Genomic DNA, 25,460 nt, shown 5'->3' on the forward strand with positions numbered 1-25,460 from the left:
ACATTGGAGTCTCTTCTATCTTTTCATTACTATATTTTATTTCAGACAATATTATGTATATATGTGGTGATATGCATGGATATACATTGATATATAGTGTGGAACTGACATTTTTCAGCTCTGAATTTTGACTCCAAACTAGTCCAAATCACCTTCAATCTTCCTCAAATTTTGTATATAGCCTTGTCCAAGTATTACCAATGAATTCCAACCACACCCAAGTAAAAAAATACTAATTTTTTTTAGATTTTTTGAATAGAAGCTTCAGATGAGTCTTTAGTGGTGCGTTTTCTACTATTCACCAAATCAATGGGTATTAACGAGGTTCACTCAAAGTCACTTAAAAGAAGAATAAAGTTCATGGTGTAAGGGAAAAGAAATAGAGAGAAGGAAGTTAAGGAAGCCATTGAAGTTGTTATAAGAAATCTGAGAGAGAAATCAAAACAAGGATGAGGAATAGAGTTCTGCTATTTTGCGCGCATTTGTGCGAGAGCTCTTCTTACTGCAGTTACAAAATGCCTTTGTTGGTTAAGTGGGTGCAACTTGGTGTAAAAAGCTGTATATTTATGTCAACTGTGAAATTGCACTACCTATCGTCGGCGGTAGTTCATTACTATTAGGAGCACAAAAATACAAGTAGATATTGAGGATGAAAGATAGCTCAATGATTGCTACTTTCATGCAAGCTATATATGATCAGATTCTCACTGCAACCTCTTCTTCCTTGCAACAACATATCCAAAATTTAGACACTGGGGGTTTGAGTCGAGACATAAGTGTACTTGACTATTTGCCACCAAAATATGCATACTTGTTAGTGTGTCACATCCTACTGGTGTCTCTGTTAATGTACAGTTAAAATAATACTCACTATGTACTAATGTACGTCCGAAAAAAAAGAGCAAGGAAGTTAAGACAGGACATACACCAAGAAGATTAAAACACTAGTGTTTGGCAAAGTTCTTGTTAATTACTTGTTCACCTAGCAGAAGGGGTAAGTGAGCTATGGGATATAGCAGGGCTATCTATCTCCAGGAAACTTGTTAAGAGTGTCTTTCTGGAAGATTGTGCCTTTGAACTTCCTGATGAAGACAATTTATCAATCCCCTTTTCTATCTTGATCGCGTCCTGTATGGCTGTGAGGATTTCATGCATTCTTGGCCTGGATGAGCCATGCCTTTCCACACATTGTATTGCAACTTCTGCTATTCTCCATACCGACTCAACTTTAACATGTCCTATTAGTGCAGGATCCATGATACTGATCACATCCCCTTTGCGAATCAATGATCTTGCCTGCAAAATATTGTTAGTCAGATCTGTTGAAACATAATTTAATTAATTTAAAGTCTGTTTTATCTAGTAACTTAAGCATTTAGATGAGATGGTCACGCACATCAATAAGATTGTCAATAGTAGATGATCAGTTTGCCTCAATAACTTTGTGCTCAGCACAAGTAATACTCAAGTAATAAGAAGATCAAAAGGAAGGACACGTGCAAAACTTAACAAATTAAGAAGTTGGAAGAGAATTATACTTTGGTTGATAAGTCATTATTGCAAAACATAATGAACTTGTTCTCATCAGAAATTATCTTCACCTTGGAGAACTCTATTAGCCCTCATGTTTTTTGTCGATTATTGATTGTAATCAATGTTGCTTGTTCAATTTATTTCAGTTTTTTCCAATTAGCAACTTCATAGCACACACCAACTTTTATTGGCTTGCACACTACTGCTCATCCAGAACTTAATAGAGTATCCTCAGTTGCTATCCAGAGAAAAGAACCATGTTTTTCCTCTTCCAATTTTTTTTTTTTCAGGCAGACAGAACTTTATGCGTGTAATCACAAATTCACAACTACACCAACATTTGAAATCATTAATTTCACTTATTTTTATTTCCTGATATATTACTACAATAACTATCAACCCTGAAAATTTATATTCCCTGCAGATTCTTATTAATTTCTTGTGCTTTACTGCACTTTGTACTGAGCTATGCCCCTTTAGCTTAGTTCACAACCTAATAGTTCTACTAGCTGGCTTGGCTTTGATACCTATTGTGATTTATGTAGAGGAGATATCTTTAAAAGAAATCCATATGCATTATAAACACATTATGCTAGTGGATGATATATCATCCCTGAAAAGTTATAGAAAAAGCTATGAAACTGTACCCAGTGAACAATGCTCCATTCAGCACCATATTCCTCAGTAGAAAAAGGCTTTCTTCCAGAGATCAATTCCAGAAGGACAACCCCAAAGCTATACACATCACTTTTTTCTGTCAATTGCTGATTTGCATAGTACCTGTTGAAAATTGAGAAACATGAGGACGAAGAATGAAAATCACTAGCAAAATATTCAATCTCATGATATATGGCCTACTCAGGATCGAGGTAGCCAACGGTTCCTCGTGCCACACTGGAGACATGTGTTAAATCTTCTTCAGCTTGCCTTGATAGTCCGAAATCAGATACTTTTGCTCGCATATTTATATCTAAGAGAATGTTGCTAGTTTTCACATCTCGATGAATGATTGAGGGGTTGCATCCAGTATGTAAGTACTCAAGGCCTACAAAGAAGCTCAAACAATTATATTGTGATTCAAGGCAACTAGGATAATACATACTTCTAAGTTCTCGACAATGAAAAATTTCTGGTAACCTTTGGCTGCATCTTCTGCAATCTTAAGACGTGCTAGCCAGTCCAAATGCTTTTTATCGGCGGATTCTGTTCACAAAATTGTGGTGTGATAAGTTTTATACACTATTTCAGTTCAAGGAGGAAATTAAATAATGCATAAAAACATATAGCAATTATAGTATACATAAAGGTGCAGACCACTTATGTGATCCCTTAGAGTTCCATTATGCATGTATTCATAGACAAGCATGCGTTGATGGTCATCCTCATAGTATCCGATCAATGGAACCAAGTTTCTGTGATGGATCCTTGACAAGAGAGCCACCTGCAAGTATGTTGTTTTAACTGATGGTATAAATTTGCAACAAAAAGAAATATCTTATAAAGTTGTGAATTTTCTAACTTGTACAGGAATAGTAAAAATCAATTAATAAGTTTTGAGTACTTCAATGGAGGAAAAGAAGTTACATTACTTTTTAATTGTTCTAATAGGCTTCTTCCAGCATATAGTGATATATTTCGCATGTGATGCCATTATTGTAATTCGTATTTGCAAATATCTTGATGAAAATGGCTTTATACCATCTGTGAAATTATGGCAGTCTGCTTTCTCAGCTCCTTGACCTTTACAGCATCCAAGTATGAAATATATAAGCAATGTTTTTTTCATTCGATTTTAATGAGGTAAGTTTGAAACACTGAAACGAGCAGCATTGTTAATGCTCATGCTGCTTAAGCTTATGTTGGTGATTATGATGAGTCACAAATTGTAAATTACAATGAAAAAAGCAACATGAATAATTTTATTAGCGATGTCATATAATTTCTGAAGTCCGACTTGTGATCAGTTTTACGTCATGTCAAATGTGTTAGCTAGAAAGAAAATTGTTTAATCTTTATTAGCATAGCCATGTCAGCTGCCATTTGGGGTTAAAGCCATTAGCATCTTAAATTAGAACGTTAACGTGTTTTATCTCTGTAAAGGTAGCTCTTAGTTCACCTTGTAAAGTATATCCATGATATGGAAAACAAATTTTGTGTCTCTTTGAGATGGTACCAAAAGTATAGCAACCTTAACATACCTCTGTAGCAAATTGTTTGGTTCCATGGCTTGATGAATCTGCCATAGTTTTGACAGCAACTTCTTTCCCATCTCCAAGTCTTCCATAATAAACAGGTCCAAAACTTCCCTTTCCAATTTTCTTTGAAAACATTTCTGTAGCTTCTTCTATCTCAAGTAGTGGGATATAGTATGCTACACCTTCATCCATTAAGGATCCACCTCGTGCGATTGAAACAGTTGTTGAGGGTTTAGTGCTTGTGCACATAGATTCGCCTGGGAGGTATAGATGGAATGATTTGTATGAAAAGATGATGAGCAATAGAATTAAAAGCTAAGAAGATACTTTAGAGGATGTTTGCACCTTTTGTGTCACCTTTTTGATGAGATACTTTTGTTCTGAAGTGGCACAAAAAGAATATACTGACTGCGAATAGAACAATTATAATCACAAGCGCTCCAATTGAAGATCCTAGTATCACTTTGTAACGTTTACTATGCTTTGACTCGGGTCTTAGATTAGAATTTCCTTCATACCTGTGAGACAGGGAACATAACTTTTATGTAAGGCTCTTTTCCTGATTGTAACAGATCTTCTATCAGTGCACTACTGCAGAAAGATACAAGAAAAATTCTCTTTCCCTAACTATGTTCAAAGATACATGTCAAATGTTACTTCCTAGTTCTCACTTACAAGAATTTATTTGCTCTTTCCTAGCATATTGTAACATCAAAAATGCTGTGTATACTAAATGCTGGACCACTGACATAGTTGGGGAAAAGTAGCCGTTCTTTTTTGTATAGAACTTTGGATGTGCAATACTGTTTATGATATAGATATCCAAACCAAGGAATATAATCAGTCTACAGTATATTAAATACTTTGCTCTAGTTGCTGACATCTTCTCGTGGTATTATGGGTTCAATCCAGTACTGGATTAAAGGTATACTTACTTGAAAGTTACTTTTCTTTTTAATAAAGATGACGGTATTTCTCCAGTTAGGCTGTTATTCTGGACATCTCTGCCACAAAAAAAAATAAAAAAAAATCCAAGTTTAATAAGAGCTTTTTCCATGACAGCAAACATATAAAAAAGACTATCAACTATCCATCTTGGATACTTTAAATTTGAGGTAAACAAATTATTAAGCATTGTACACTAAATCAAGTTAAAGTTTTGTTATCCAGATCATAACATACAGTTCTAATAAGCTTGGTAAACCTCCAAGGTATGAAGGTATTGGACCGGTCAACTTGTTGTTCTCAAGATGTCTGCATGTTAACAAAATACAATAATCCAGTTAAAAAGAAAAAAAGAAAAAGAAAAAGATCTACTTGCTAAAATGGCAGTAATAGTGAGTGACTAGTAAAGATCTTACAAAATTCTCAAATTAACAAGATTGCTCAAGTCAGGTATTGGTCCGGTCAGGGAGTTTCCATCCAACCACCTATAGAGTAGAAAATGTTAGAACTTAAATACTAAGACTAAAATTTGACTTGTTTTATAAGCATACTTACAACTCGGTCAATCCTTTCATATCTTGTAGCTCACGAGGAAGGTCACCCTTAACATTCTTGCCTGACAGTGTTCTGTTCAAATCAAAGTAAAATGTCAAATTGCCTAGGAAAAACTATACTTTAGGCACTATGATCTAAGGTTCCATTTCAGTCAAACGTTGTATAAAAGTTTTATACATTTTCGGATTATAGCAGGACAGTGGTAAGTTGTAGTTGCAAATAATGTCCTTTTTATTTTCTTCCTGTGACTAGCATTATTTCCATATCTCATATATGTTAGCAATATAACTCACATTTTTGTGATTCTTGGTGGAATACTTGTGCTGCAAGTCACCCATTCCCATTGCGTGGGTACACAAGGATCGCCGTCTTCATCTGTCCAATCACTTCCCAATGACATGGAGCGGAAGGCATTGAGAGTACTCACTTCCAAGTAGCAGCTTTAAATCAATTAGCTATATTTGGTAAAAAAATATGTGTAGAAGTAGAACAATTACCATAGATGGATAGAGAAAAATAACTAGACTAAGCATAGAATAGTCTTTTTACCATCTTGTTCATTGGTCTTTGTAGAAATTTGCATATATCTACATATTTCCATTGCACTTAGTAGTGGGCCTCGAGTTGAGTCACGAGTCTTTCTAAAGGAGAATGACAGTATAAAATCCAATGTTATGTTCATGTAGCTAGGCTCATACAAAGTATAACTTCCATTTGCATTCTCTGCTATATTCACCACAGCATTGCTGTAGTCTGGAACGTAAGGGTGCTCCATTTTAAATTTTCTGGTCTCATTTTTCCCCAAGTCTTCAATCTCAGCAAAGTATGCAAAAGCTCGTGCATTTGCTGGAAATTCATCAAGATTCAGCCTATAGCTGAGCATTCCTTTAGTCCCAACTACTGCAGTCTGCATTACTTTAACAGGTGGATACTCTCTTGTGTTTGTATCTATGTACTTCGTTGTGTTGATTCTTTCTGTGCCTGCAGCCACATCTACTAGAAAATTTGGCCTTTTTGCTAGATCTGAATCCCATATACGGTCATAGGGATCATCAGGATACCTGTGAGACAGATCTAATTCATGTTATAATCTCGTGAGAGCTGAAAAAGACTAACTTAAGGTTGATCTGCTCTTGTATCACTTCACTAACAGCAACAACTACTCCTCGTGCCCAAGCAAGTTAGGCTATATGAATACTCACTGATTATGTCCCTCCATTTAAGTTCATCTTAGACCAATATTATAAAACAAAAATAAAAATAAAAATACTGAAAGGTTACTATATTTTCTATTGGCATATAAATTACTAACAGGACTTAAAGACTCTTAGAAAACATAGGATCCAAAGTAAACATCCTGACATGACTAATAGATATTCTGAAAATCTACTATACCTTATAGGTTCGTTGCTTTGAGCTCCAAAATCTACTCTTGCTGCGACTTTTAAGTAAAAGTTATCTTCATAATCTGTGGCATACATTGACAAGTTTAGAGGTCTCAGCTCAAGAGTAGATATGAAGGGGGACTCTGTTGTAGCACAACACAAGCACACGTCAATCGAGTTTGAAGGTGCTCTTATGATCATTTCCTTCACATATATCCTTGAAGATTCTGAAATGGTTATAGTTCCCCACTTTGTTGCATCCAAGTAGAGCTGAAATTTGGGGTATGTTCCCTCTGCTGCAGGACTTCCATATAGAAATGTTGCTCTGACAAGATATCGCCTTCTCTCCTTAGTGTTTAACGTATAACAGTATTTCTTGCTGTCTGCTGGAAAGTCTCTTCGCCTTTGATATTGTTGTGAGTCTACATTTGAATTCACTACCACAACTGGTTTTCCATGCCCCATTATTCCAGCGTCTGAAGTCCATGCCAATCCTGTACTCAGGTCCGTATAATTGCTTGCACTTCCACAGTCTATACTTACAAACTCTGCATAATAAAGCTTTATTTCATGAACAAGATTGCCAGTCATTTATCTTGTCCTAATGAAACTCAAGTTAGTTGTTTCTACACTCACACAACTACGCCTCAATCCCAAGCGAGTTTTATCGGCTACATGAATCCTCACTAACCATATCGTTCCATTAAAGCTCATCCCGACCAATATTATACCACATAAAAACCAAAAAAAGAAACACTGGAAGTTCACTAGTTTCTACTGGCATATAAATCTTTGACAGGATTAAAAGGCTCCTAGAAAACATGGTACTTTAAGTAAACGTATTAACATGAGTAATAAAAATCAAGTTAGTTGTTTCTATACACACAACTACACCTCAATCCCAAGCGAATTAGATTGGCTACATGAATCCTCGACCATATCATTCCATTTAAGCTCATCTCCAACCAATATTATACAAAATAAAAACCAAAAAAAGGAACACTAGAAGTTCATTATTTTCTACTGGCATATAAATTTCTGACAAGATCAAAAGGCTCCTAGAGTACATAGTACCTAAAGTAATCGCCAGTCATTTATCTTGTCCTAATGAAAATCAAGTTAGTTGTTTCAACACACAAACAACTATACCTCAATCTCAAGCGAGTTGGATCAGCAATAGGAATCCTCACTGACCATGTCGCTCCATTTAAGGTCATACCAACTAATATTATACCCAAAAAAAAACACTAGAAGTTCACTGTATTTTCGACCAACATATAAATCCCTGACAGGATTAAAAGGCTCCTAGAGTACATAGTACCTAAAGTAAACGTATTAATATGACTAAAATCTATTCACAACTAATTGGTATGGCCTGTATAGAACCCCTCTATCATGACCTAATGAAAATCAAGTAGTTGTTTCTAGATGTGACAAATATGGTTTTCATTCTAACCCCAGCCCCCCCCCCCCCCCCCCCCCACAACAATATAATCATACCAGATTTTGTGGTATAGTGAAAGGTAAAGATGCAAAGAGGACATACCTGTAACTTGGCACACAATTGCTGAACTGAAGCAAAGAAGTAGAACAAAGGATTGTAAAAGGAAATCCATGGAAGATGAAGATAGGCTGTATTCTGTTTGATAAACTGGTATAATATTTTAGTATTTCAGTGAAGTTCAAGACTCCCTAAAAGTGGATATTAATTATGTCACTTAATCTTTCTTGGATTACCTTTAACTTTTGTTAGTGAAGAGTCTTGTTCAATGTTCACTCACATTACTAAGTTTTTTTTTTTCTTTTGAATATTTTGAAATCTGCTTTTTCCAAAGGTAGAAGGAATTCAACTTCATCTTTCAGCTTCACCTTTTTCACTTCGCTTTAGAAAAGAATCTTTAGTATGTTGACACTTGACACCACTGCAAACTGGAAAGCAAGTAAATAATTATTTGTCCATTTTATAAATATGTTTCATTTTTTTCTCTCTTTTAAGTTTGTTTCTTCTTCTAGTTGATTTGACCAATTCTGTAATGTAAACATGCAAGAATACCTTTTGCTTTTGTGGAGTCCTGTCATTAAAGGAAGATGATTGAATTATTTATTGATAAATGATTCTTTTTCTTGAATATATTATTGGGATATTGGATATGGATGTGGGATGAAAATCTGGCCATGCTAACTGCAAAAGCAACTCTTTAAAGGAAGAAAAAGAGAATCTAATAATCACATCATCTCCCTTTTGCTTTTGGTACCGACATACATAATCTTTTTTCTGTTCACTTTTGGCCCAACTTGTCTTTAACTTTTGCAAGTTTGATAAAGAATGCAGAATCAAATCATGACATGTAAACTTCCAAGATTGTCCTTGTGTCTTACAAGAATAATGGGGCACCTTTTTCTTCCTCCCCTCCCCCACAATCTTATGTTAACCATGGGGGGACCTATAATTTTGGATATATACTTAATTGAATCCAGTATTTTTTCACTTGCAATATATATACACACACATACATATATAAGAAAATAGAAAAAGTCTTGAAAACATTTTTAGAAGTAATAAATACAGAAGAGCTATTATCGTTAATAGTCAATAGAGTTTTACGAAGTATTATAAACGAAAATACAATATCTGCCAAGATTTTATCAAAATTTTCTGATTTCTTTTGTGAAATACTTTCTGCTCTGTATCCCCAATTATCTATTTTTAGTTCACACTTTTTGAAATGTCCTATCGTTTATTCTAATGTTAAATTTCCTAACATACATCCTTTACATTTGAAATTCCTATTTTTATCTTTTCTATTAATTTCCCTTGCTTTTTTTTTCTAAGACTATGAGCCTGTTTGGATTGGCTTATAAGTTGCTTATAAGCTGTTTTCAGCTTTTTTGAGTGTTTGGCTGACCAGCTTAAAGTCATTTTGTGCTTAAAATAAGCTCAAAGAAATAATTGGGCTCATTTGACTTAGCTTATCTAAAGCAGCAGCTTATAAGCAAAAAAAAAATAAGTTAGATTACCCCAACTTATTTTTTTTTAGCTTATAAGCTGTTTGTAGCTTATAGACATAAGCCCATCCAAACATGCTCTATGTCTACTTCAAAATCTTCTTGTGTTATTTCAATACTAGTTTCTGGACATGTGCGTTGCACATGTATCCCATATCAATTAGTAAAAACTTCTTAAAATAACGTACATATAGTTAAAACATGTATTTGATGATTAAGATGAACTTGGCAGTGACAAACAAGCTCAAAATAATAAATGTCGAGCCAATTTGACCAATTTTACAAATTAATATAAAGTAATTAGTTGTCAACTCGTGTATGTAGTAAGATACATACGGTATGTAATAAGATTAATTAAAATGTGAACCTCGGCGAAAATCAAATTGAGACTACGAAGTCATATTTTATTTATCAATAAGACATGAATAAAGAGTTTTTATTGACAATCTTTCAAAAATTTAAAATTATTTTTCAATTTATTGATTTTTGGTGAAAGAGAAATGTTGATTGGTCTTAAAGAAAAGAATAAACTGTACATTTGATTAGGTTATCATTTTCAAAATCTTACACTTTTATGATTAACTCTGTTGAACTTTGAATCACTTCATTTTTAAATCTTTTTATCAACCAATTATTGTTAAGATAATTATTTAACTCCTCAAATATTTTGATGGCAACCTAAATCTTACATTTTTGCACTTAAATGCAAAATAGGAGTATTTTAGGGGCATTTTAGTATTTCAATTTTGCACTTTGGAGCTTTCCACTTTTAGTATAATATGATGATTAATCATTACAGATTAAGTATCTTCTAATGTGCTTGGTCTTTTCTGGGTTTTGTCTGAGTGCTGGAGAAATATAATAATTTGGTCTTAATATTCCTCTGACATAATATATATATATTAGTTTCTGCGCAAGTGCGTTGCACGTGTATCCCATGTCAATCAGTATAATTTTTTTAAGACATAAAAATTGTTACGAAGTGTATGTAACTGATTAACATGGAATTGAGGAAAGAATTACAAGTTCAAGATCTGGCGAAAACAAGAATTAAAATGCTTCAATGTTATAAAATCATTCAAAATTTTAGTTGAAAGAGATTTTGCTTTTTTACGGCTATGCGACTATCAAATTTCAGTTGGTTATGGTTAAGATTAATATTAAAAAACAATGCAAGAATTAAAAGAAGATAAAATCGAATTATAAGCATGCAAACTTAGGTAAAAGTGTAGCTAGAATGCTAAAGTAAAACAAACACAAGAGAGCATATACGTTACCTTACCTATGAGGCAAAAAGAAAAATATGTAGTACAAACTTAGAAAACAATAAGAAACTTTAGTTTACCCTTTACATTTAGCCGCCTCGATTAATTTTTTTTTATCTCTACTCGTTACTGCGTTTCTAGATATCTAAACAAATTTCTCTTTGACACCAACTATGACTGTTTAGCTAAAATTTGCATAAACTGGAACTACAATTTCATGATGCTCATCAAAAATCACATAAATGAAAATGAACTTACTTGAATTGACACTTAACAGAGTAAATTTGTGTTTTGCCAGAGATGAACATAGATAGAGGCCTAATTAAAATCACAAGATTTTTACGAAAATAGGATATTTCATTTGATTTCAAAGTCTACTTATATAAGTTGATATCTGATATCAAAATTTCCTTGAGTGGCTGATGGTCTTCTTCAACAGATGAAATAATTCATCAGTAATTTAATTGTGCGTCTTTTGGTTTGCTTTGGCTGATTAGAAAATTCATTAAGATATTCATTATGGTAGTAATGGGTTTTCAGTTATAATTATCATATATATGTACCAAAAAAGTTATAATTGTCATTAAAATTTGAAGGACAGTTTGCAGGATTGCCCTTCCCTGGGGTGGTCTTTAATTTTTGTCCTTCGCTAAAAAAATTTTGGTTTCGGGTTCGAACCCTTGCTCAATCAAAAATTAAAAAAAAAAATCGCAAGGCAGAGTTTTGCACCTTAGGCAAAATTCTGCCTGCTTGCCTTCAAAACTCTATCTTACTGCCTTAAGTCAGAATTTTGAAGGCAAAATTCTGTCTTGCCAATCCAAATCTCTGTCTTGCGAAATTCCTTTTTTTTCTTTTTACTGAGCTGGAATTCGAACCCAGAACCTCGGAATATTAGGCAAAGGGTAAAATCGGGGCCAAAATTAAAGACCACCCCCAAAGAAGGACAATCCGCGCAAGAAAATGAAATGTGAACTTAATGTAAAAGAAACGAATGCTCAAGTCCAGATACATCTTTTCTGGAAATCAAAAGGGCCTCACGGAAAGCTAATAAACTTACAGAAACAACTACCTTATTATAGGTTCTTACCATTAGTAGCTACCCTTTTTAATATTACGATATGTAGCTATCATTTCATTAGTTTATGTATTTGGACGCGTGTATTTGAAGGTCTTCAAATACATAACTAATCTGTAAACAATAACCAGATCCCTTAAATTTAGGAATTAACGATGGTGTTTATTAATAGACAGAATAATATCTTTCTCTATTCCCTTTTTTTGGTAAGGTAAATTTTGTTCCATAATGTTACGTCCCGTATTTTTATACATTGGGACAACCCGGATTAACTATGATAATTTAAGGCCAAGACTTTTCCGGGATTTGAAGTCGGGACTTTTGACCTTTGATTTTATTTTGAGACATAAGTTATATATGGAATTGTTGGTATTGAACACTTAGGAAAAATTGGGACCACAATTCATAAAATTGGAATTAAAAATCTTATGCAAAAAAAGACCATGTGGCCGTGTACAATGGAGTTGGTCCCACACATTGTGTGGCCAATTTTAATTGGTCCAACACATTGCGTGGGCCAAAGACAACTAAGAGATATTTGTTGCCACTTAAAAAGATGAAAACCAAGTGTTCTTTCCTCATTTACTCACTTCAACACTTAGAAAAATAACAACATTGAGAGCACCCTTCAACCCACTGTTTTCGGCCAAAGAAGGGTAAAACCAAGATCAAATCAAGCCTTCCAAAAATTATTTCCTTGATACAAACCTACTATATTGAGGTCCCTAAGTAGCGTGGAAGAGTTGTTTGGGTCATCCAACCATCCGTTGTGTCAAATAGCAAACCCTAGCTATTTAGTGGATTGAAGAAGAAAGGTGAGTTCTAATCTTGTTTTTGAGTTATAAATGTTGTATGCATATTGTAGTATGCTAAAATGGATAAAAATCATGAAATATGGAATGTTGAAGTTGGGTCTTGTGTTTGGTATGTGGGCCGTGTGAGGTGTATGTGTGTGTTGTGTGATTGAGTTGATAAATTAGTGCCTTGTAGCTTGTTGATTGTTATAGGGTGAAGAGATAGATTAGAACCATCTAAATGTGTACATGTATAGATGTGGGTGTGGTCGTATATATGGTCCCAATGTGTGGCAAAGAATGAATTAATATTGCTTAGCGTCGTAATGGTTATTGTGATGACATTTATGTTGGAAATGAGAGTTTAATGTCCCAAAATTGATATGGTAAATGTGCGGACTGATTTGGAGAATTTGGTGCATTTAATGTAATCTTTATATATGAGAACCATTAACATATGTATGTGTAGTGTGGACGAATGTGAGTCCTATACTATGTCGAAGATCGCATTACTATCGCTTAGTGTTTTAATTGTCGTCGTCATGAATTCTAGTTTTGAAATGAACATTTAATGACTTAAGAAAGATGTTGAGATTGTGTGGGCTGATTTGAGGATCATTGCGCGTTTGATGTAATGCGTATATCTATGAAAATTATATCGTTATATTGTGGATCGTTGATACAAAACATAAATTGAAATTGGGGAATGAAAAAAAGAGGGTTGTTTCGGTTTTAGGGGCTGCTCTCGGTTGGGGCAGCTTTCGGGTGAAATTAGAGCGATTGTTGGATTGTTGAAATATTATGCAAATTGTTCGAAGTGTTCTTGAATATTGTTAGTATGAGTTTGGGTTAGTATTTGAATGTATAAGCGTTGATGTTGGCTTGAAGGTAAGCTGTTGAATTGAGTATTTGGAAAGTTGTCGAATGGTGTAGAAGAGAGCTATTAATGTTGTTTTGCCTTTCGAATTGATTATCGATGTTACTAGGTTGGTTATTGTGGTTGTTGTTGTTGATTTTGAGCGAGTTAAATTCTCGGGATGGCCTATTTACAGGGGAAATGCTGCCGAATTTTCTGTAGAATTTAATGATTAGTTGAAATGAATGGCTTAAGTGCCCTTAGCTAATGTTTGGTATTCGTTGGCGTATTTTTAGACCTTGGGGAGCCCGAGGCGTAGATTGGGATTTACTTTAGATTGGCTATCTTGGAGTGCGTACGAGGTATGTGAAGCAACCTTCTTTCTTTGGCATGCCTTAGTTTTACGTAGGCTAGATTAGAGCCTTAAGGAAATTCCAAATCCGAAATCCGAGCATGTTATGATCCGTATATGTTCCTTGGCACTCTTATGTATGATTTGATGAAATGTGAACCCTTATGTATTTGAAATAATCGCTTTCCGAACTTTGCACAAAAAGGTTTCACTTTAAAGAATTTCGTAATTTTTTAATGTCATATCTTTCGCATAAAGGCTCGGATTGTTCCAGTATTTTCGTATGAGTTTGCATGATGTATAATGAGTATATTTTCCGTAGGCGGGCCCGACTCGGGTCAATACCCGTCCGTGGGTCCCGCGACTTTCCTTTATGTAATTCGGAGAATTTTTGAAAGATTTTGTTATGATCATTTTACTTATGTTTGAGTTTATGATAATGATTTTATGCATATGACTACTCACGACTCTACTCGTGCATTCTGTTATTCTTTTCGCCTAGTCCCGGGCCGGTTCTGTTGTCGTGCGCATTTTGATATACTCCGGAGTTATGCTGTGTTTATGGTTCTCCGAGCTACTCGCTAATGAGGGTCGGGTTCCACTTATATTTGGTGTTATGCTGTATATGGCGTTATGCTGTGTTATGATATGTGACGGGGATACGGAGAAGTGAAACTTATATCTGGTGTTATGCTGTGTATTGGCGCCGTTGACAGGCGGGCGGCCATATTCTTCTGTACCCTATGCATGACTCACACATTTTTAAAAGTAAACATTTTGATATGATTAGATTTGTACTTATGTTCGACACTTTTGTTCGTTTATGTCTCAGGTTTGTTTTATGTATATTCTGCTTTACATACTCAGTACATATTTCGTACTGACCCCCTTTTTTCGGGGGCTGCGTTTCATGCCCGCAGGTACAGACGCACAGTTTGGTGATCCATCAGTTTAGGACACCCCCTTTTGCTGTTTGGAGTGCTCTTCTCCTTTCAGAGCATATCTTTTGGTAAATATTTTTGTTCGCTATGTATGTATATATTCGTTCAGGGGTACGGCGGGGCCCTGTCCCGCCATATGATATGTTTGGTCTGTTTAGAGGTCTGTAGACGTATTTGTGGGTGTGTGTGCCTACTTTTGTACAGATGTGTTTATATGATTCCATTCGTTATGGCAGCCTCGTCGGCGTGCATTTTGTATATGTTTTGGGCTGTTGTGCCATTTGACAGCCTTGTCGGCTTTTGACATATTTGATAGCCTTGTCGGCTTTTGACACATTTGATAGCATTGCCGGCTTTTCGATATATGTATATGTATATGTTGCGCTGAAGTGTGTCTGATACAGTTTGAGACGGCATATAGCAGTTATGGCCATATATGCTATTTGTATGTGATCCAATATGGATAGGTATGTCAGGGTGCCCAATTCGGGCGCTAGTCACGGCCTACGGGGTTGGGTCGTGACACATAATTCCAGCTTCCATTTCTTTCTCCCACCATGATTTTCCTTCTCTTCCCTTCTTTTTGTAAGTAAATTCAAAATTCAAAAACATTAATAATAAAAGGAAACACAAAGACAGAGACTACGATCATTCAACCGGTAATTCGAAAAATACATGATTTGTAACTTCAAAACACTTAAAAAACAATTGTATTTAAGTTTTTTTTTTTTTTTTTGAAAAATTCAAATACACAAATACATTCAAACATTCATAAACGAATTTAAATGACTGTTTATTTGATTCGCAGTTCATCACTATTTCAAATACACAAATACATACAAACAAAATACGTCAGTCATTGGTTTAAATACACAAAAACATGCAAACATATGCATCACTGGTTCAAATACACAAATACATAGAAACATTCATAAACAAATTTAAATGACTGTGTATTTTATGCACAGTTGATCATTATTTCAAATACATACAACAAACAACAAAATACGTTGGTGAGAAGAAGTTAGGGTTTAGGGTTTAGTGGAAAAGAAGAAGTTAACAATGATAGTCGTTGTTGAGAAGAAGATAGGGTTTAGGATTTAATGGAAGAAGGAAATGGAACGTGGTTGAAGAAGGAAAGGGAAGAGAGAAGGAGAATCGTGATTGAAGAAGGAAAGAGATGCTAAAATTATTGAACCAATTTTAATAATAGTCAATGTTTATTATTAAGGGATTTGTTTAACCATGTATGTGTGTAGTTACTGATATAGCTATGGATGGTAAATTAGAAAAGTAAATTAATTACTAAATATAAATAACTAAAAGGGTAGTTATTATCAATAAATAGGTCTTATAAGAAATTAAATCAAGTAATTATTCCTTATCTTAATGGGTCCCACAATTTGTATTTTTCTAATTTTTATTTTCTTGTTATTTTCATTAGATTGTATATTTACTTTTTTGTAGACAAATGTTATTGGAATAGTGTTTAATTGTAAGGGCAAATATGTCATAAAATTTTATATGGACATTCTAGTAATTCAACTTTTCACTTGATTGTTATATATACATATATATATACATGGGGCATGAAATGACATGATAAGAAGTGAAACTGAAAATCTGGACATGAACGTGAGCATGAATATATATATATATATATATATATATATATATAATCTTATAAATATACTGTATGATTACAAGAGATGGAGTAATTTTCTTAAAAAATATTACTCATACACCAGTACAAGTTTTTAAGACTGAAACTAGAATCCGTAAATGTTGTCTCATATATATATATATATATATATATATATATATATATATATATATATATATATATATATATAATCTTATAAATATATATAAGTTTTAATAGTAAAGAACGTAAAATTTAAATCGTGAATCTGTCTCAGCTCTTAACCATGCAAGACCTATTACCCGATGTAATGGTCCTAATTTTACTTATTAGTCTTACTAGTAGATAGATTCTTTCTCTAGGATTTTAGCTGAATTCATGTATGCTTTACTAAGTAGTGTATGTATAACCTGGAAATGGACTAAACTCTTCGGCAATAGGATTCTTCTGCTCTTATTGAATTTTGACTTCTCTTTTGAGTCCATCATCACCATTTTCCCATAAAAAAAGATCTGCTTGTTTGGGTCCATTTCTGGGCGAGTCATTTGTGGAGAGAAATTGACATAAATAGTGGTCCATCAAAACAATAGCCAGCAAATATATATTTTTTGTATATCAATGTATAATATACATAAAATATACATTTTTGATACATAATAGTGTGTGTATTTGCACATTTGGCTAGTTTGCTGACTGACCAAATTATGAGCCAGTTTGGATGGGCTTATTTTAAGCAGCTTATAAGCTAAAAAAAATTAAGTTGGGCTAGCTGCTTTAGCTAAGCTAAGTCAAACGGGCTCAATTATTTTTTTGAGCTTATTTTAAGCACAAAATGACTTTAAGCTGGCCAGCCAAACACTCAAAAAAGCTGAAAACAGCTTATAAGCAATTTATAAGTCAATCCAAACGGGCTCTATAACTTGTCCATTTATATACCGCAACGTTTTAGTGACATTATTGAACTCATCACCACTCCCTTACCGGGTCAAGTTTGTAATGGTCTGCAATTTTGACAAGCCCAGTCACCAGTCCTGAATATGAGTCCACCTTTTTCATAATTATCCTGGCTTAATTCTACCTGCGTCCATTTGAAAAATTCGCCCCTTATTACTACACTAAAGTAGTTAGATATGTTGCATACCTTCATAATATACTATTCTCATTTTGTATACCTTAAAGATATATAATGATAAGAATAGTTGAATCACACTATTATATACCATTAAGGTATACATGTATTGTATACTCCAAAAGTATACAAACGACAAACCTGCTGACTATTTTGTAATTTTTTTTTTTCTAAATAGGTATGGAGTAATATTTTTTAAATGGGCATTCTTGCGTAATTATTTTTTTCTGCCTAGGCACACCGAGTAAATGTTCCTAAAGGTTATACCTTTAGCCAGTTCTAGGACTAGTTGAACTATAACTTGCGTTTGAGATTTTGTTGAAAATAAGTCAGATTTTAGCTACAAAGAACTTTTTGTCAGTCTTTTCCATACTCTAGTAGTCTGTCTTATTTTGAAATGTGTTTTTAGCGAAAAATAATTTGTGTTTAACCAATTAATTTAAAAAATACTTTTGAATTGCAATTAGTGTTTGGCCAAACTTTTAAAAAAAATGCTCCTAAGTGTATTTTTCTCAAATGTGCTTTTCAAAAAAGTGATTTTGGGCAAAAGATATTTTTTTAGCTACTGAAAAAGTGCTTCTGCTACTCCCGAAAGTACTTATTTTCTTCTAAAAGCTTGGCCAAACAGCTCACTTTTTTAAAATAAGCACTTATTGAAAAAATAAGCACTTTTGGAGAAAAATAAGCTTGGTCAAACAGGCTAAAGGACGTTGTCATAAAATTTCACCATTTTTTTGTGCGGATTGCCCTTCAAAGGCACTGGTCTTTAATTTGCCCCTCAACCTGCTGGTCTTTAATTTTTGCTCGTCGTCTAATACCATGAAGTTTGGGGTTCGAACCCCCGTTAGTTAAAAAAAAAATCGCAAGGCAAAGTTTCGTAGCAAAATTAAGCCTATTCAGGTAAAAGTTAGGCTTTAAGGCAGAGTTTTGCAAAATTCTAACTGAGTAGAAAAAAAAAATTGCCTTTATGCAGACCTCTACCTTAAGGGAGAGTTTTGCCTTCTTGAAAGCAAAACTATGCCTTAAGTAGAGTTTGCAGTCAAACTCTCTCTCCCTGATGACAAAGTGTGACTGCAAACTCTACTTAAAGCGGAGTTTGAAACTATGCCTGAAGGGAGAGTTTTGCAGGCAAAATTATGCCTTGTGAATTCAAATTCTATCTTGCGATTTTTTTTAAAAAATTTTTGACTAAGCGGGAGTTCGCACCCGTAACCAAGGGATTTTAGCGAAGGGCAAAAATTAAATACCACCCGAATAAGGGAAATTGTGCAAACTGCCCAAATTTCACTTGCAGAAGTTCGAATTCTAAGACACTCAATTTCTATAAGTGAAACTTGAGAATACTGTCTTGGAGTTCGATTTTTGCAACTTAAAATATAAAAATAGAGCCTGAAATTCAAAATTCTCTTGACCCCCAATAAGGTGTTTTTGTCTTGAAGTTCGAACTTCTCATTACCCCCAGCAAGGGATTTTTGCTAAACTCCTGCCGGTCAATAATTTATTGCTAAATTCAATTTTCCTAACCTTTTATTATTTCTCGAAAATATATGAACAAAACACACCTTCGTTTCAAGCATATTTTATTTATCATAATCAAAAGTTTACTCAACACATATAAATAAATTATATAACCTCTGAAATGGTTTTCTACAAGTCCATTAGGAACTTTAGACTGATGGTCTAAATTTGTAGAATAAACTAAACTACCTGTGAAAGATTCCACCCAAGTTCGTTGAGAATTTTAGACCGAGGGTCTACCCTTTTTGAAGAAACTAAACTACCTATAAAAGATGGTCTAAAATTGTTCAGAAGATCTCACACAAGTAAACAGGGAACTTTAAACCTAATAATATGAAGTTATAGAAGGAAATGAATTACCTATAAAAATATTTATGACTAATTTTTAGACCAATTATAATAATTTTTTATTTTCTGATTACGTAGCGCTTGCTTATATTTACAATTTTTTTTACAGGATCTGATAGAAGGATCCCATCTTGATCCTTCTTTTATTTATTCTTTAAAGATAAAAGAGACTAATAAACAAGTAAAACATTTCTAATCAAATTCACCCATGCTCCTGTATTAAAAGATCTTTTTTTTTCTTTCTTTTTTGTATGTCATATTAACCCGATTTCTTAAGCCTACGTTGCATAATATGTATATTTATTATGAAATCTTCACACAAATAGCTGATGGATTCACGATTTACTTTTTTTAATCGGTATATATAGATTATACGTTAATTGTATGCAATTATAAAGGATCATTCATGTATGATACATTTGCCAACTAATTTAAGTTTAAGAGGTTGGGTGAAAGCTATTTAGATATTCTTTTTGATATGTAATCTGTTAGAAAAATAGGTTTCAAAAGTGGGGAAGAAATAATTTGGCTTTGATAGAGTAATCTCTGTCCTTAAGGAGTTTAAGCCTCCCACTTCGTTGCTGCAGAGATGGTGGCAGAATTCCTCCAGGATTTACAAAGCCAACGCAATTCGAATACCAGCATTAATTCGAGTTTTCCACAAGAACAGAATGTAGTGATTTGTAGTGAAAGTGAAAGAGAAAGAAAAATTTGATTCCTCTTTTTGTTTTGGAATAATTAGGTATTTATAATACCTAAGTCTCTGTTCAAACCAATAGACTTGAACCTCTTCAGAACATGCGCCTTTTAACTTAAACCTTTTAGGAATAGGTACCTTTTAATCACAACCAATCATTTTAATAATTAAAAATGACTGAAGATATATTCACCAAAACCTCTTCTCAATACTTTCCCAACAATAACATTAACTACTACTAACGATCCCCAATTATTTAGTGATTGATGTTGTTTATGAGATTTATGCATATAGTAGGTCTCTTTCTAGTTGAACCTTCTACTTGTATAAACGATTCAAATCCTTGTTGAAATTGGTAGTTAGATTAATTTCTATTGAACTACAATTCTTTAATGACAAAGACGGAAAAACTTTATACACATAAATCATACCAACTTCACAACTTGTTCACTATGAATTTTAACACCCGATTATGGCCTTGTGCTACCTCCTGAATTCATAAACACTTTACCAAGTTTGTCTCCCAACATTGGCTGAAGCGGCACCACTTCAAATGTTTATATAGGTGAAGTTTAAATCAAGTCCTTATTTTGAACTTACCAAGTCCTTATTTTGGACTTACCAAGTCCTTATCCTAGACTTTACTTAGTTCTTAATCCGAACTCTGGTTTCTTCATTAAGAGTACTTTTGTACTCACCCTTGTTTTCTAAGTATTGAATTTCAGTACTTGCTAACCGTCACAGAATAACTTGCTGTTACCTTTCGAACCTTTAGTATTGTGGTAGAGAAATAGTAGAGGTAAGGTTCCCATTAATCGTGACAATTTAATTTGCCTTATACCCACAACACTCATAGTGCTATAATCATACCTCTTAAGAGCATTTTAGATGCCATTGGGTCGGCATAATTGTTTAGGCATGACATGAACAACTGGTGATAATTCCACCAACATTCAGTTGTCTTATTTAAGCAATATGTCTAGATTTTCCTTTTTTTAAAAAAAAAAAAATGCCTTAGATGTAATTGCTTCACTATCATAGTGCAAAGAGAACAATTGACTTTCATTGTGGCCACAACTTTATAATAACTTTTCTAGACATTTTGTCTCTCTTTCCGCATCTATAAATTCAAATTTCGTAAAGAAATGAGTAACCCAAGTCCGTTTCTTATAAGCTCATGAAACTACTTCTCGATCCAAAATAGGATCCAGTCAGATGCTAACCTATTATCAATTACACTAGTTATCCAACTAGCATCACAATATCCTTTAATATTGAAGACATATATTTAAATAAGGCAAAGATTTTGTCCTTTTAAGATAACCAAGTATCCTTATGATACTTCTCCAATTTTCACTTCTACGATTATGAGCATATTTCAATATAGGAAAGGTAAAACCTAGTGCAATTAAAATACCCTTGCGCTAGCATAGTCTTATTGACTAATAATCTTTCGGAGTTCTCAATCAATTATAAAGCCATCAAAATGAGCATAAATTTCCTAATACCTAAATGATTAAACATCTTGAAAAGAACCTTTTCAATGTGGTAATATTCATATAAAATCTTACCCCCACTACATTTTTAACTTTGATACCTATAAGGGATAGTATCAACTTCTCTCAAATCTTTCATCTTAACTTGAGAGTAAAAAAACCATCTTAACTTGAGAGTAAAAAAAAAACTTCTTAGTTTCATTCATGCCTTGCATATTAGTTCTTATAGCATGTCACCAACATAAAGATATCTATCACTTTATAATCCTTTGTAAACCTGAAATCGATTTATCCGCTCCATTATGTTTACAAACCATTTGATAATATTACTTATCAAATTTTCATACCTTTGAAGCTTGTTTAATCCATACAACGATCCTATTATAACTTTCTTCTATTTTTCAGAAGTACAACCTGAAGTCATTGGTTCACTCTTTTGATCCTCATCCAGATTCAAGACAATATTATTTTATTTAATACTTTATATGTACTTCCTTCAACTAAAAAATAATTTTCTTGAGAAGAAATAAAAAATCAAAACTTAAATTCTTATTCTCCGTTAGTCTTTCACTCCTCCTAGGTTCAATAGGAGATTCAATCTCTTTTCTTTATCCAAGAAGAAACAAGTTTCATACTACATATTGTCCAGAGTTAATAAACTCTTATTCACAATTACGGTACTATCATTTTGACTCACTACACCCAGAATTGTCGTTGTAGTATTATCTTGGGTTACTTTCCTATTAGAAATGTCTATATTTGTAAATAAATTATTATCCTTCATTCGAAATATTTCACTTCCTCAATCACTTCGTAGGATTTTAATTTTTCTTTCCAATGGCTTTCAACTAATTCTTTGTCACCCTTAAACATTTCAACAATTTGACCTTTTGTTCTTATCAAACTAAGATATGTATATTTTTATTAACCCAAAATGATATATACATATTATTTTCATGATCTCAAGAATAAAAAATTTCAAATATTTATGTAAGCCTAATTTATAGTCTTTCACATATTTTATGCATGCTTCCAAGTAGAACATATTTTGAGATCATCATAAAATAAACATCAACCCAACCATTAATAAAACTGAATTTCATAAACCAACAGGATAGAAAATGAAAACGAGCAGAAAGTAGATCCCGATTTATTTTCACTTTTCTTCTCCGCTCATTATTTTGATGTTGTCTTTTTCGTCATCTCAAGTACTCGTCCAGTTCACTGCCTTCCAAGTTGAAAGCTAGATGGTTGAATATAAGTTAACTACAATCTTTTGCTATAACCAATCAAACATATGGCAGATCGCTGCCTCTCACTTAGCCTTTTTTTTTTCTTTTTCTTCTCACACCGAATCTAGCAGTTGATTGGCTATCTGAACTTTCATCTTGTTGGTAAGAGTTTGAATCTCCACGTTGTAATCCCCTCCCTGTTTTCCCTTCTCCTACCCCCTATGTATTAAAAAGTAAAAAAAAAAATTAAAAAAATTGTGAAACCATTACTATATATATTAGTATCCACATTCAATGAGAACACAACAACTTAATTAATACTCTCTCCATCCCACAAAAATTGTCTTACTTTTTTTATTAATTTGTCTTAAAAATATTAGCACATTTCTATATTTAGAAATAATTTAATTTTATGAGATGATTTACAGCCACACAAATATCTAAGACTTATTTTGGATCACACATTTCAAAAGTCTTTCTTTATATTTTAAATTCTATGTCAAATCAACCAAAAATAATCTGGGAGCATCTCTTTTTTCAAAGGCATAGCCAAAGATACGACCAACAGTTAAAAGGCAACTTTCTGCCCGATGCAGAAAGTCATAGGACTTCAACAGCCATCAAACATATTCCAAGTTAAATTTCTAAAGATCGTTAGAAAAATAAGTTTCAAAAGTAGGGAAGAAATAATCTAATTTTAATAGAGTAATCTCAGTTCTTAAGGAACTTAAGCCTCCCACTTCATTGCTACAGAGATGGTGGCAGAATTCCTTCAGGATTTACAAAGCCAACAAAATTCGAATACCAACAATTAATTTGAATTTTCCAAAAGAATAGAATGTTGTGATTTATAGTGAAAGTGAAAGAGAAAAAAAATCTGATTCATTTTTTGTTTTGGAATAATTAGGTATTTATAATACCTAAGTGTCTGTTCAAACCAATAGACTTAAACCTGTTCGGAATAGGCACCATTTTACTTAAACCTTTTAGAAATAGGTACCTTTTAATCACAACCAATCATTTTAATCTTTTACATTATTATAAAAGCACGAATAATAATATTGATTGACTAAAATGTCCCTATAATATTGATCGACTTAAATACCCTTATAGTCTAATTCTACTATATTTTTATCGGGTATTTTGGTTAAAAAAACTATCACAGTGTAAGTAGAATTTGAAACAAATATTGCTTCTCAATTTCAATCCTAAGCCTAATCTAACTAATTGACGACTCTTAGCGTGTAAAATTTTAGTTTCAACGTTGACTGTATTTTAATCCACTTAGGCGTTCTTAATTAGTTTACCTTTTACCTTTTAGGTTTGATTTTAAAAACAAAAAGAGTCATTAAACTAAAGTATTTATTTCAAGCAACGAGTAAAACAAATATAACAATGTTGACTAAAATCTGTAATCTTGAAAATTTTATTCTGTCTAGGATTTTGAATTCCTAATTAACCCATAACACAATATTACTAAATTAAGTTGCATAATATATTCGGATGGGTGGGGTTACTTATGGGGTGGGTCTAATATCTATGTGGACCAATAAATCATCAATACCATCTGCTTAATTAAAGTCATACTTATGACATTTTATAATTTCATTAAAATGAGAGACTGTCGGGTTCAACAAGTGAAAGGAAAAACATTTTTAATCTGAAAAGTAACGTTAAGGGCAATAAGTTTGACAAATTTAAATCATTTTTAATACATTAGAAACATTTTTTACCATTTCCATTTCACGTTGAAAGGCATTGCTCATAGTCAAAAACATGTGATGTTGATTCGATGATATTGATCGATTTTTGTGCCCTTAAATGTTATATAATTTTTATAGAGAAAATTATACCGTATTGGATAAAATTGGAATAAGTTGATCTATATTCTTTTCAGAATATATATAAGCTGAAAGTTTATTATTTTAAATACGCATTTCATAATATTTGATGCAAGATATATTCGTGCAAAGCCTGAATATAGAGATTAGTAATTAAAAATGACTAAAGAATATTCACCAAAATCTCTTCTCAATACTTCCCCATCAATAACACTAACTAATAATAACATAATCTACTGTGTGCCTCAAACCATTTAATTGAGAAATTTAAGAATCCATTATGTCCCAAAAATTAAAACTAAAAAAAAACTATCTTGATCCTAATAAGCAGTGAAAATGGCATTAGCCTAATAACTAGATTCAACATTTAAACTAGATGGATTCAAAATTTTGAAGTTTTTGAAGTATGAGTTTGTAATTAAATATTTATATTTTTTAGAATTTTTTAAAAAACATTATATATATATATATATATATATATAAATTTTGAAGTTTTTGAAGTATGAGTTTGTAATTAAATATTTATATTTTTTAGAATTTTTTAAAAAACATTATATATATATATATGTTTATGTCGGAAATGATATGTTAAAGAAAAATAGAGCATTTTAACCAAAAAACGAAAAAGAAAGAAAAAAGCATGAGAAGTAATAAA

General features: G+C 32.9%; 1 protein-coding gene across 3 annotated transcripts; it reads right to left on the reverse strand.

Moving 5' to 3' along the window:
• Window positions 1-759: 759 nt before the first annotated feature.
• On the reverse strand, window positions 760-8,872 carry LOC132641213 (probable LRR receptor-like serine/threonine-protein kinase At1g67720). Of its 3 annotated transcripts, none has more exons than XM_060358124.1 (15): window positions 8,160-8,872; window positions 6,624-7,161; window positions 5,778-6,289; window positions 5,522-5,654; window positions 5,229-5,300; window positions 5,090-5,158; window positions 4,911-4,982; window positions 4,664-4,732; window positions 4,086-4,246; window positions 3,732-3,985; window positions 2,848-2,974; window positions 2,671-2,736; window positions 2,392-2,578; window positions 2,181-2,313; window positions 760-1,296 (listed from the first exon to the last, which is right to left on the reverse strand). In XM_060358124.1, the coding sequence occupies exons 1-15, from the start codon at window positions 8,227-8,229 to the stop codon at window positions 979-981; spliced, it is 2,781 nt and encodes a 926-aa protein (XP_060214107.1). In that variant the 5' UTR covers window positions 8,230-8,872; the 3' UTR covers window positions 760-978. The 3 variants fall into 3 exon arrangements, with proteins under 3 accessions (XP_060214107.1, XP_060214106.1, XP_060214108.1); XM_060358123.1 differs by having other exon boundaries at window positions 4,074-4,246; window positions 8,160-8,870; XM_060358125.1 differs by lacking the exon at window positions 4,664-4,732 and having other exon boundaries at window positions 4,074-4,246; window positions 8,160-8,871.
• Between the last annotated feature and the right edge of the window lie 16,588 nt (window positions 8,873-25,460).

Source organism: Lycium barbarum, chromosome 5 (assembly GCF_019175385.1).
Source record: "Lycium barbarum isolate Lr01 chromosome 5, ASM1917538v2, whole genome shotgun sequence".
NCBI classification, from domain to species: domain Eukaryota; kingdom Viridiplantae; phylum Streptophyta; class Magnoliopsida; order Solanales; family Solanaceae; genus Lycium; species Lycium barbarum.

Coding starts and splice junctions, on each gene's coding strand:
- LOC132641213 (XM_060358123.1), bottom strand. CDS start 8,229: ATGGATTTCCTTTTACAATCCTTTGTTCTACTTCTTTGCTTCAGTTCA. Junction 4,983..5,089: donor CTTGTTAATTTGAGAATTTT/GTAAGATCTTTA, acceptor GTTAACATGCAG/ACATCTTGAGAACAACAAGT. Junction 1,297..2,180: donor AATGGAGCATTGTTCACTGG/GTACAGTTTCAT, acceptor AATATTTTGCAG/GCAAGATCATTGATTCGCAA.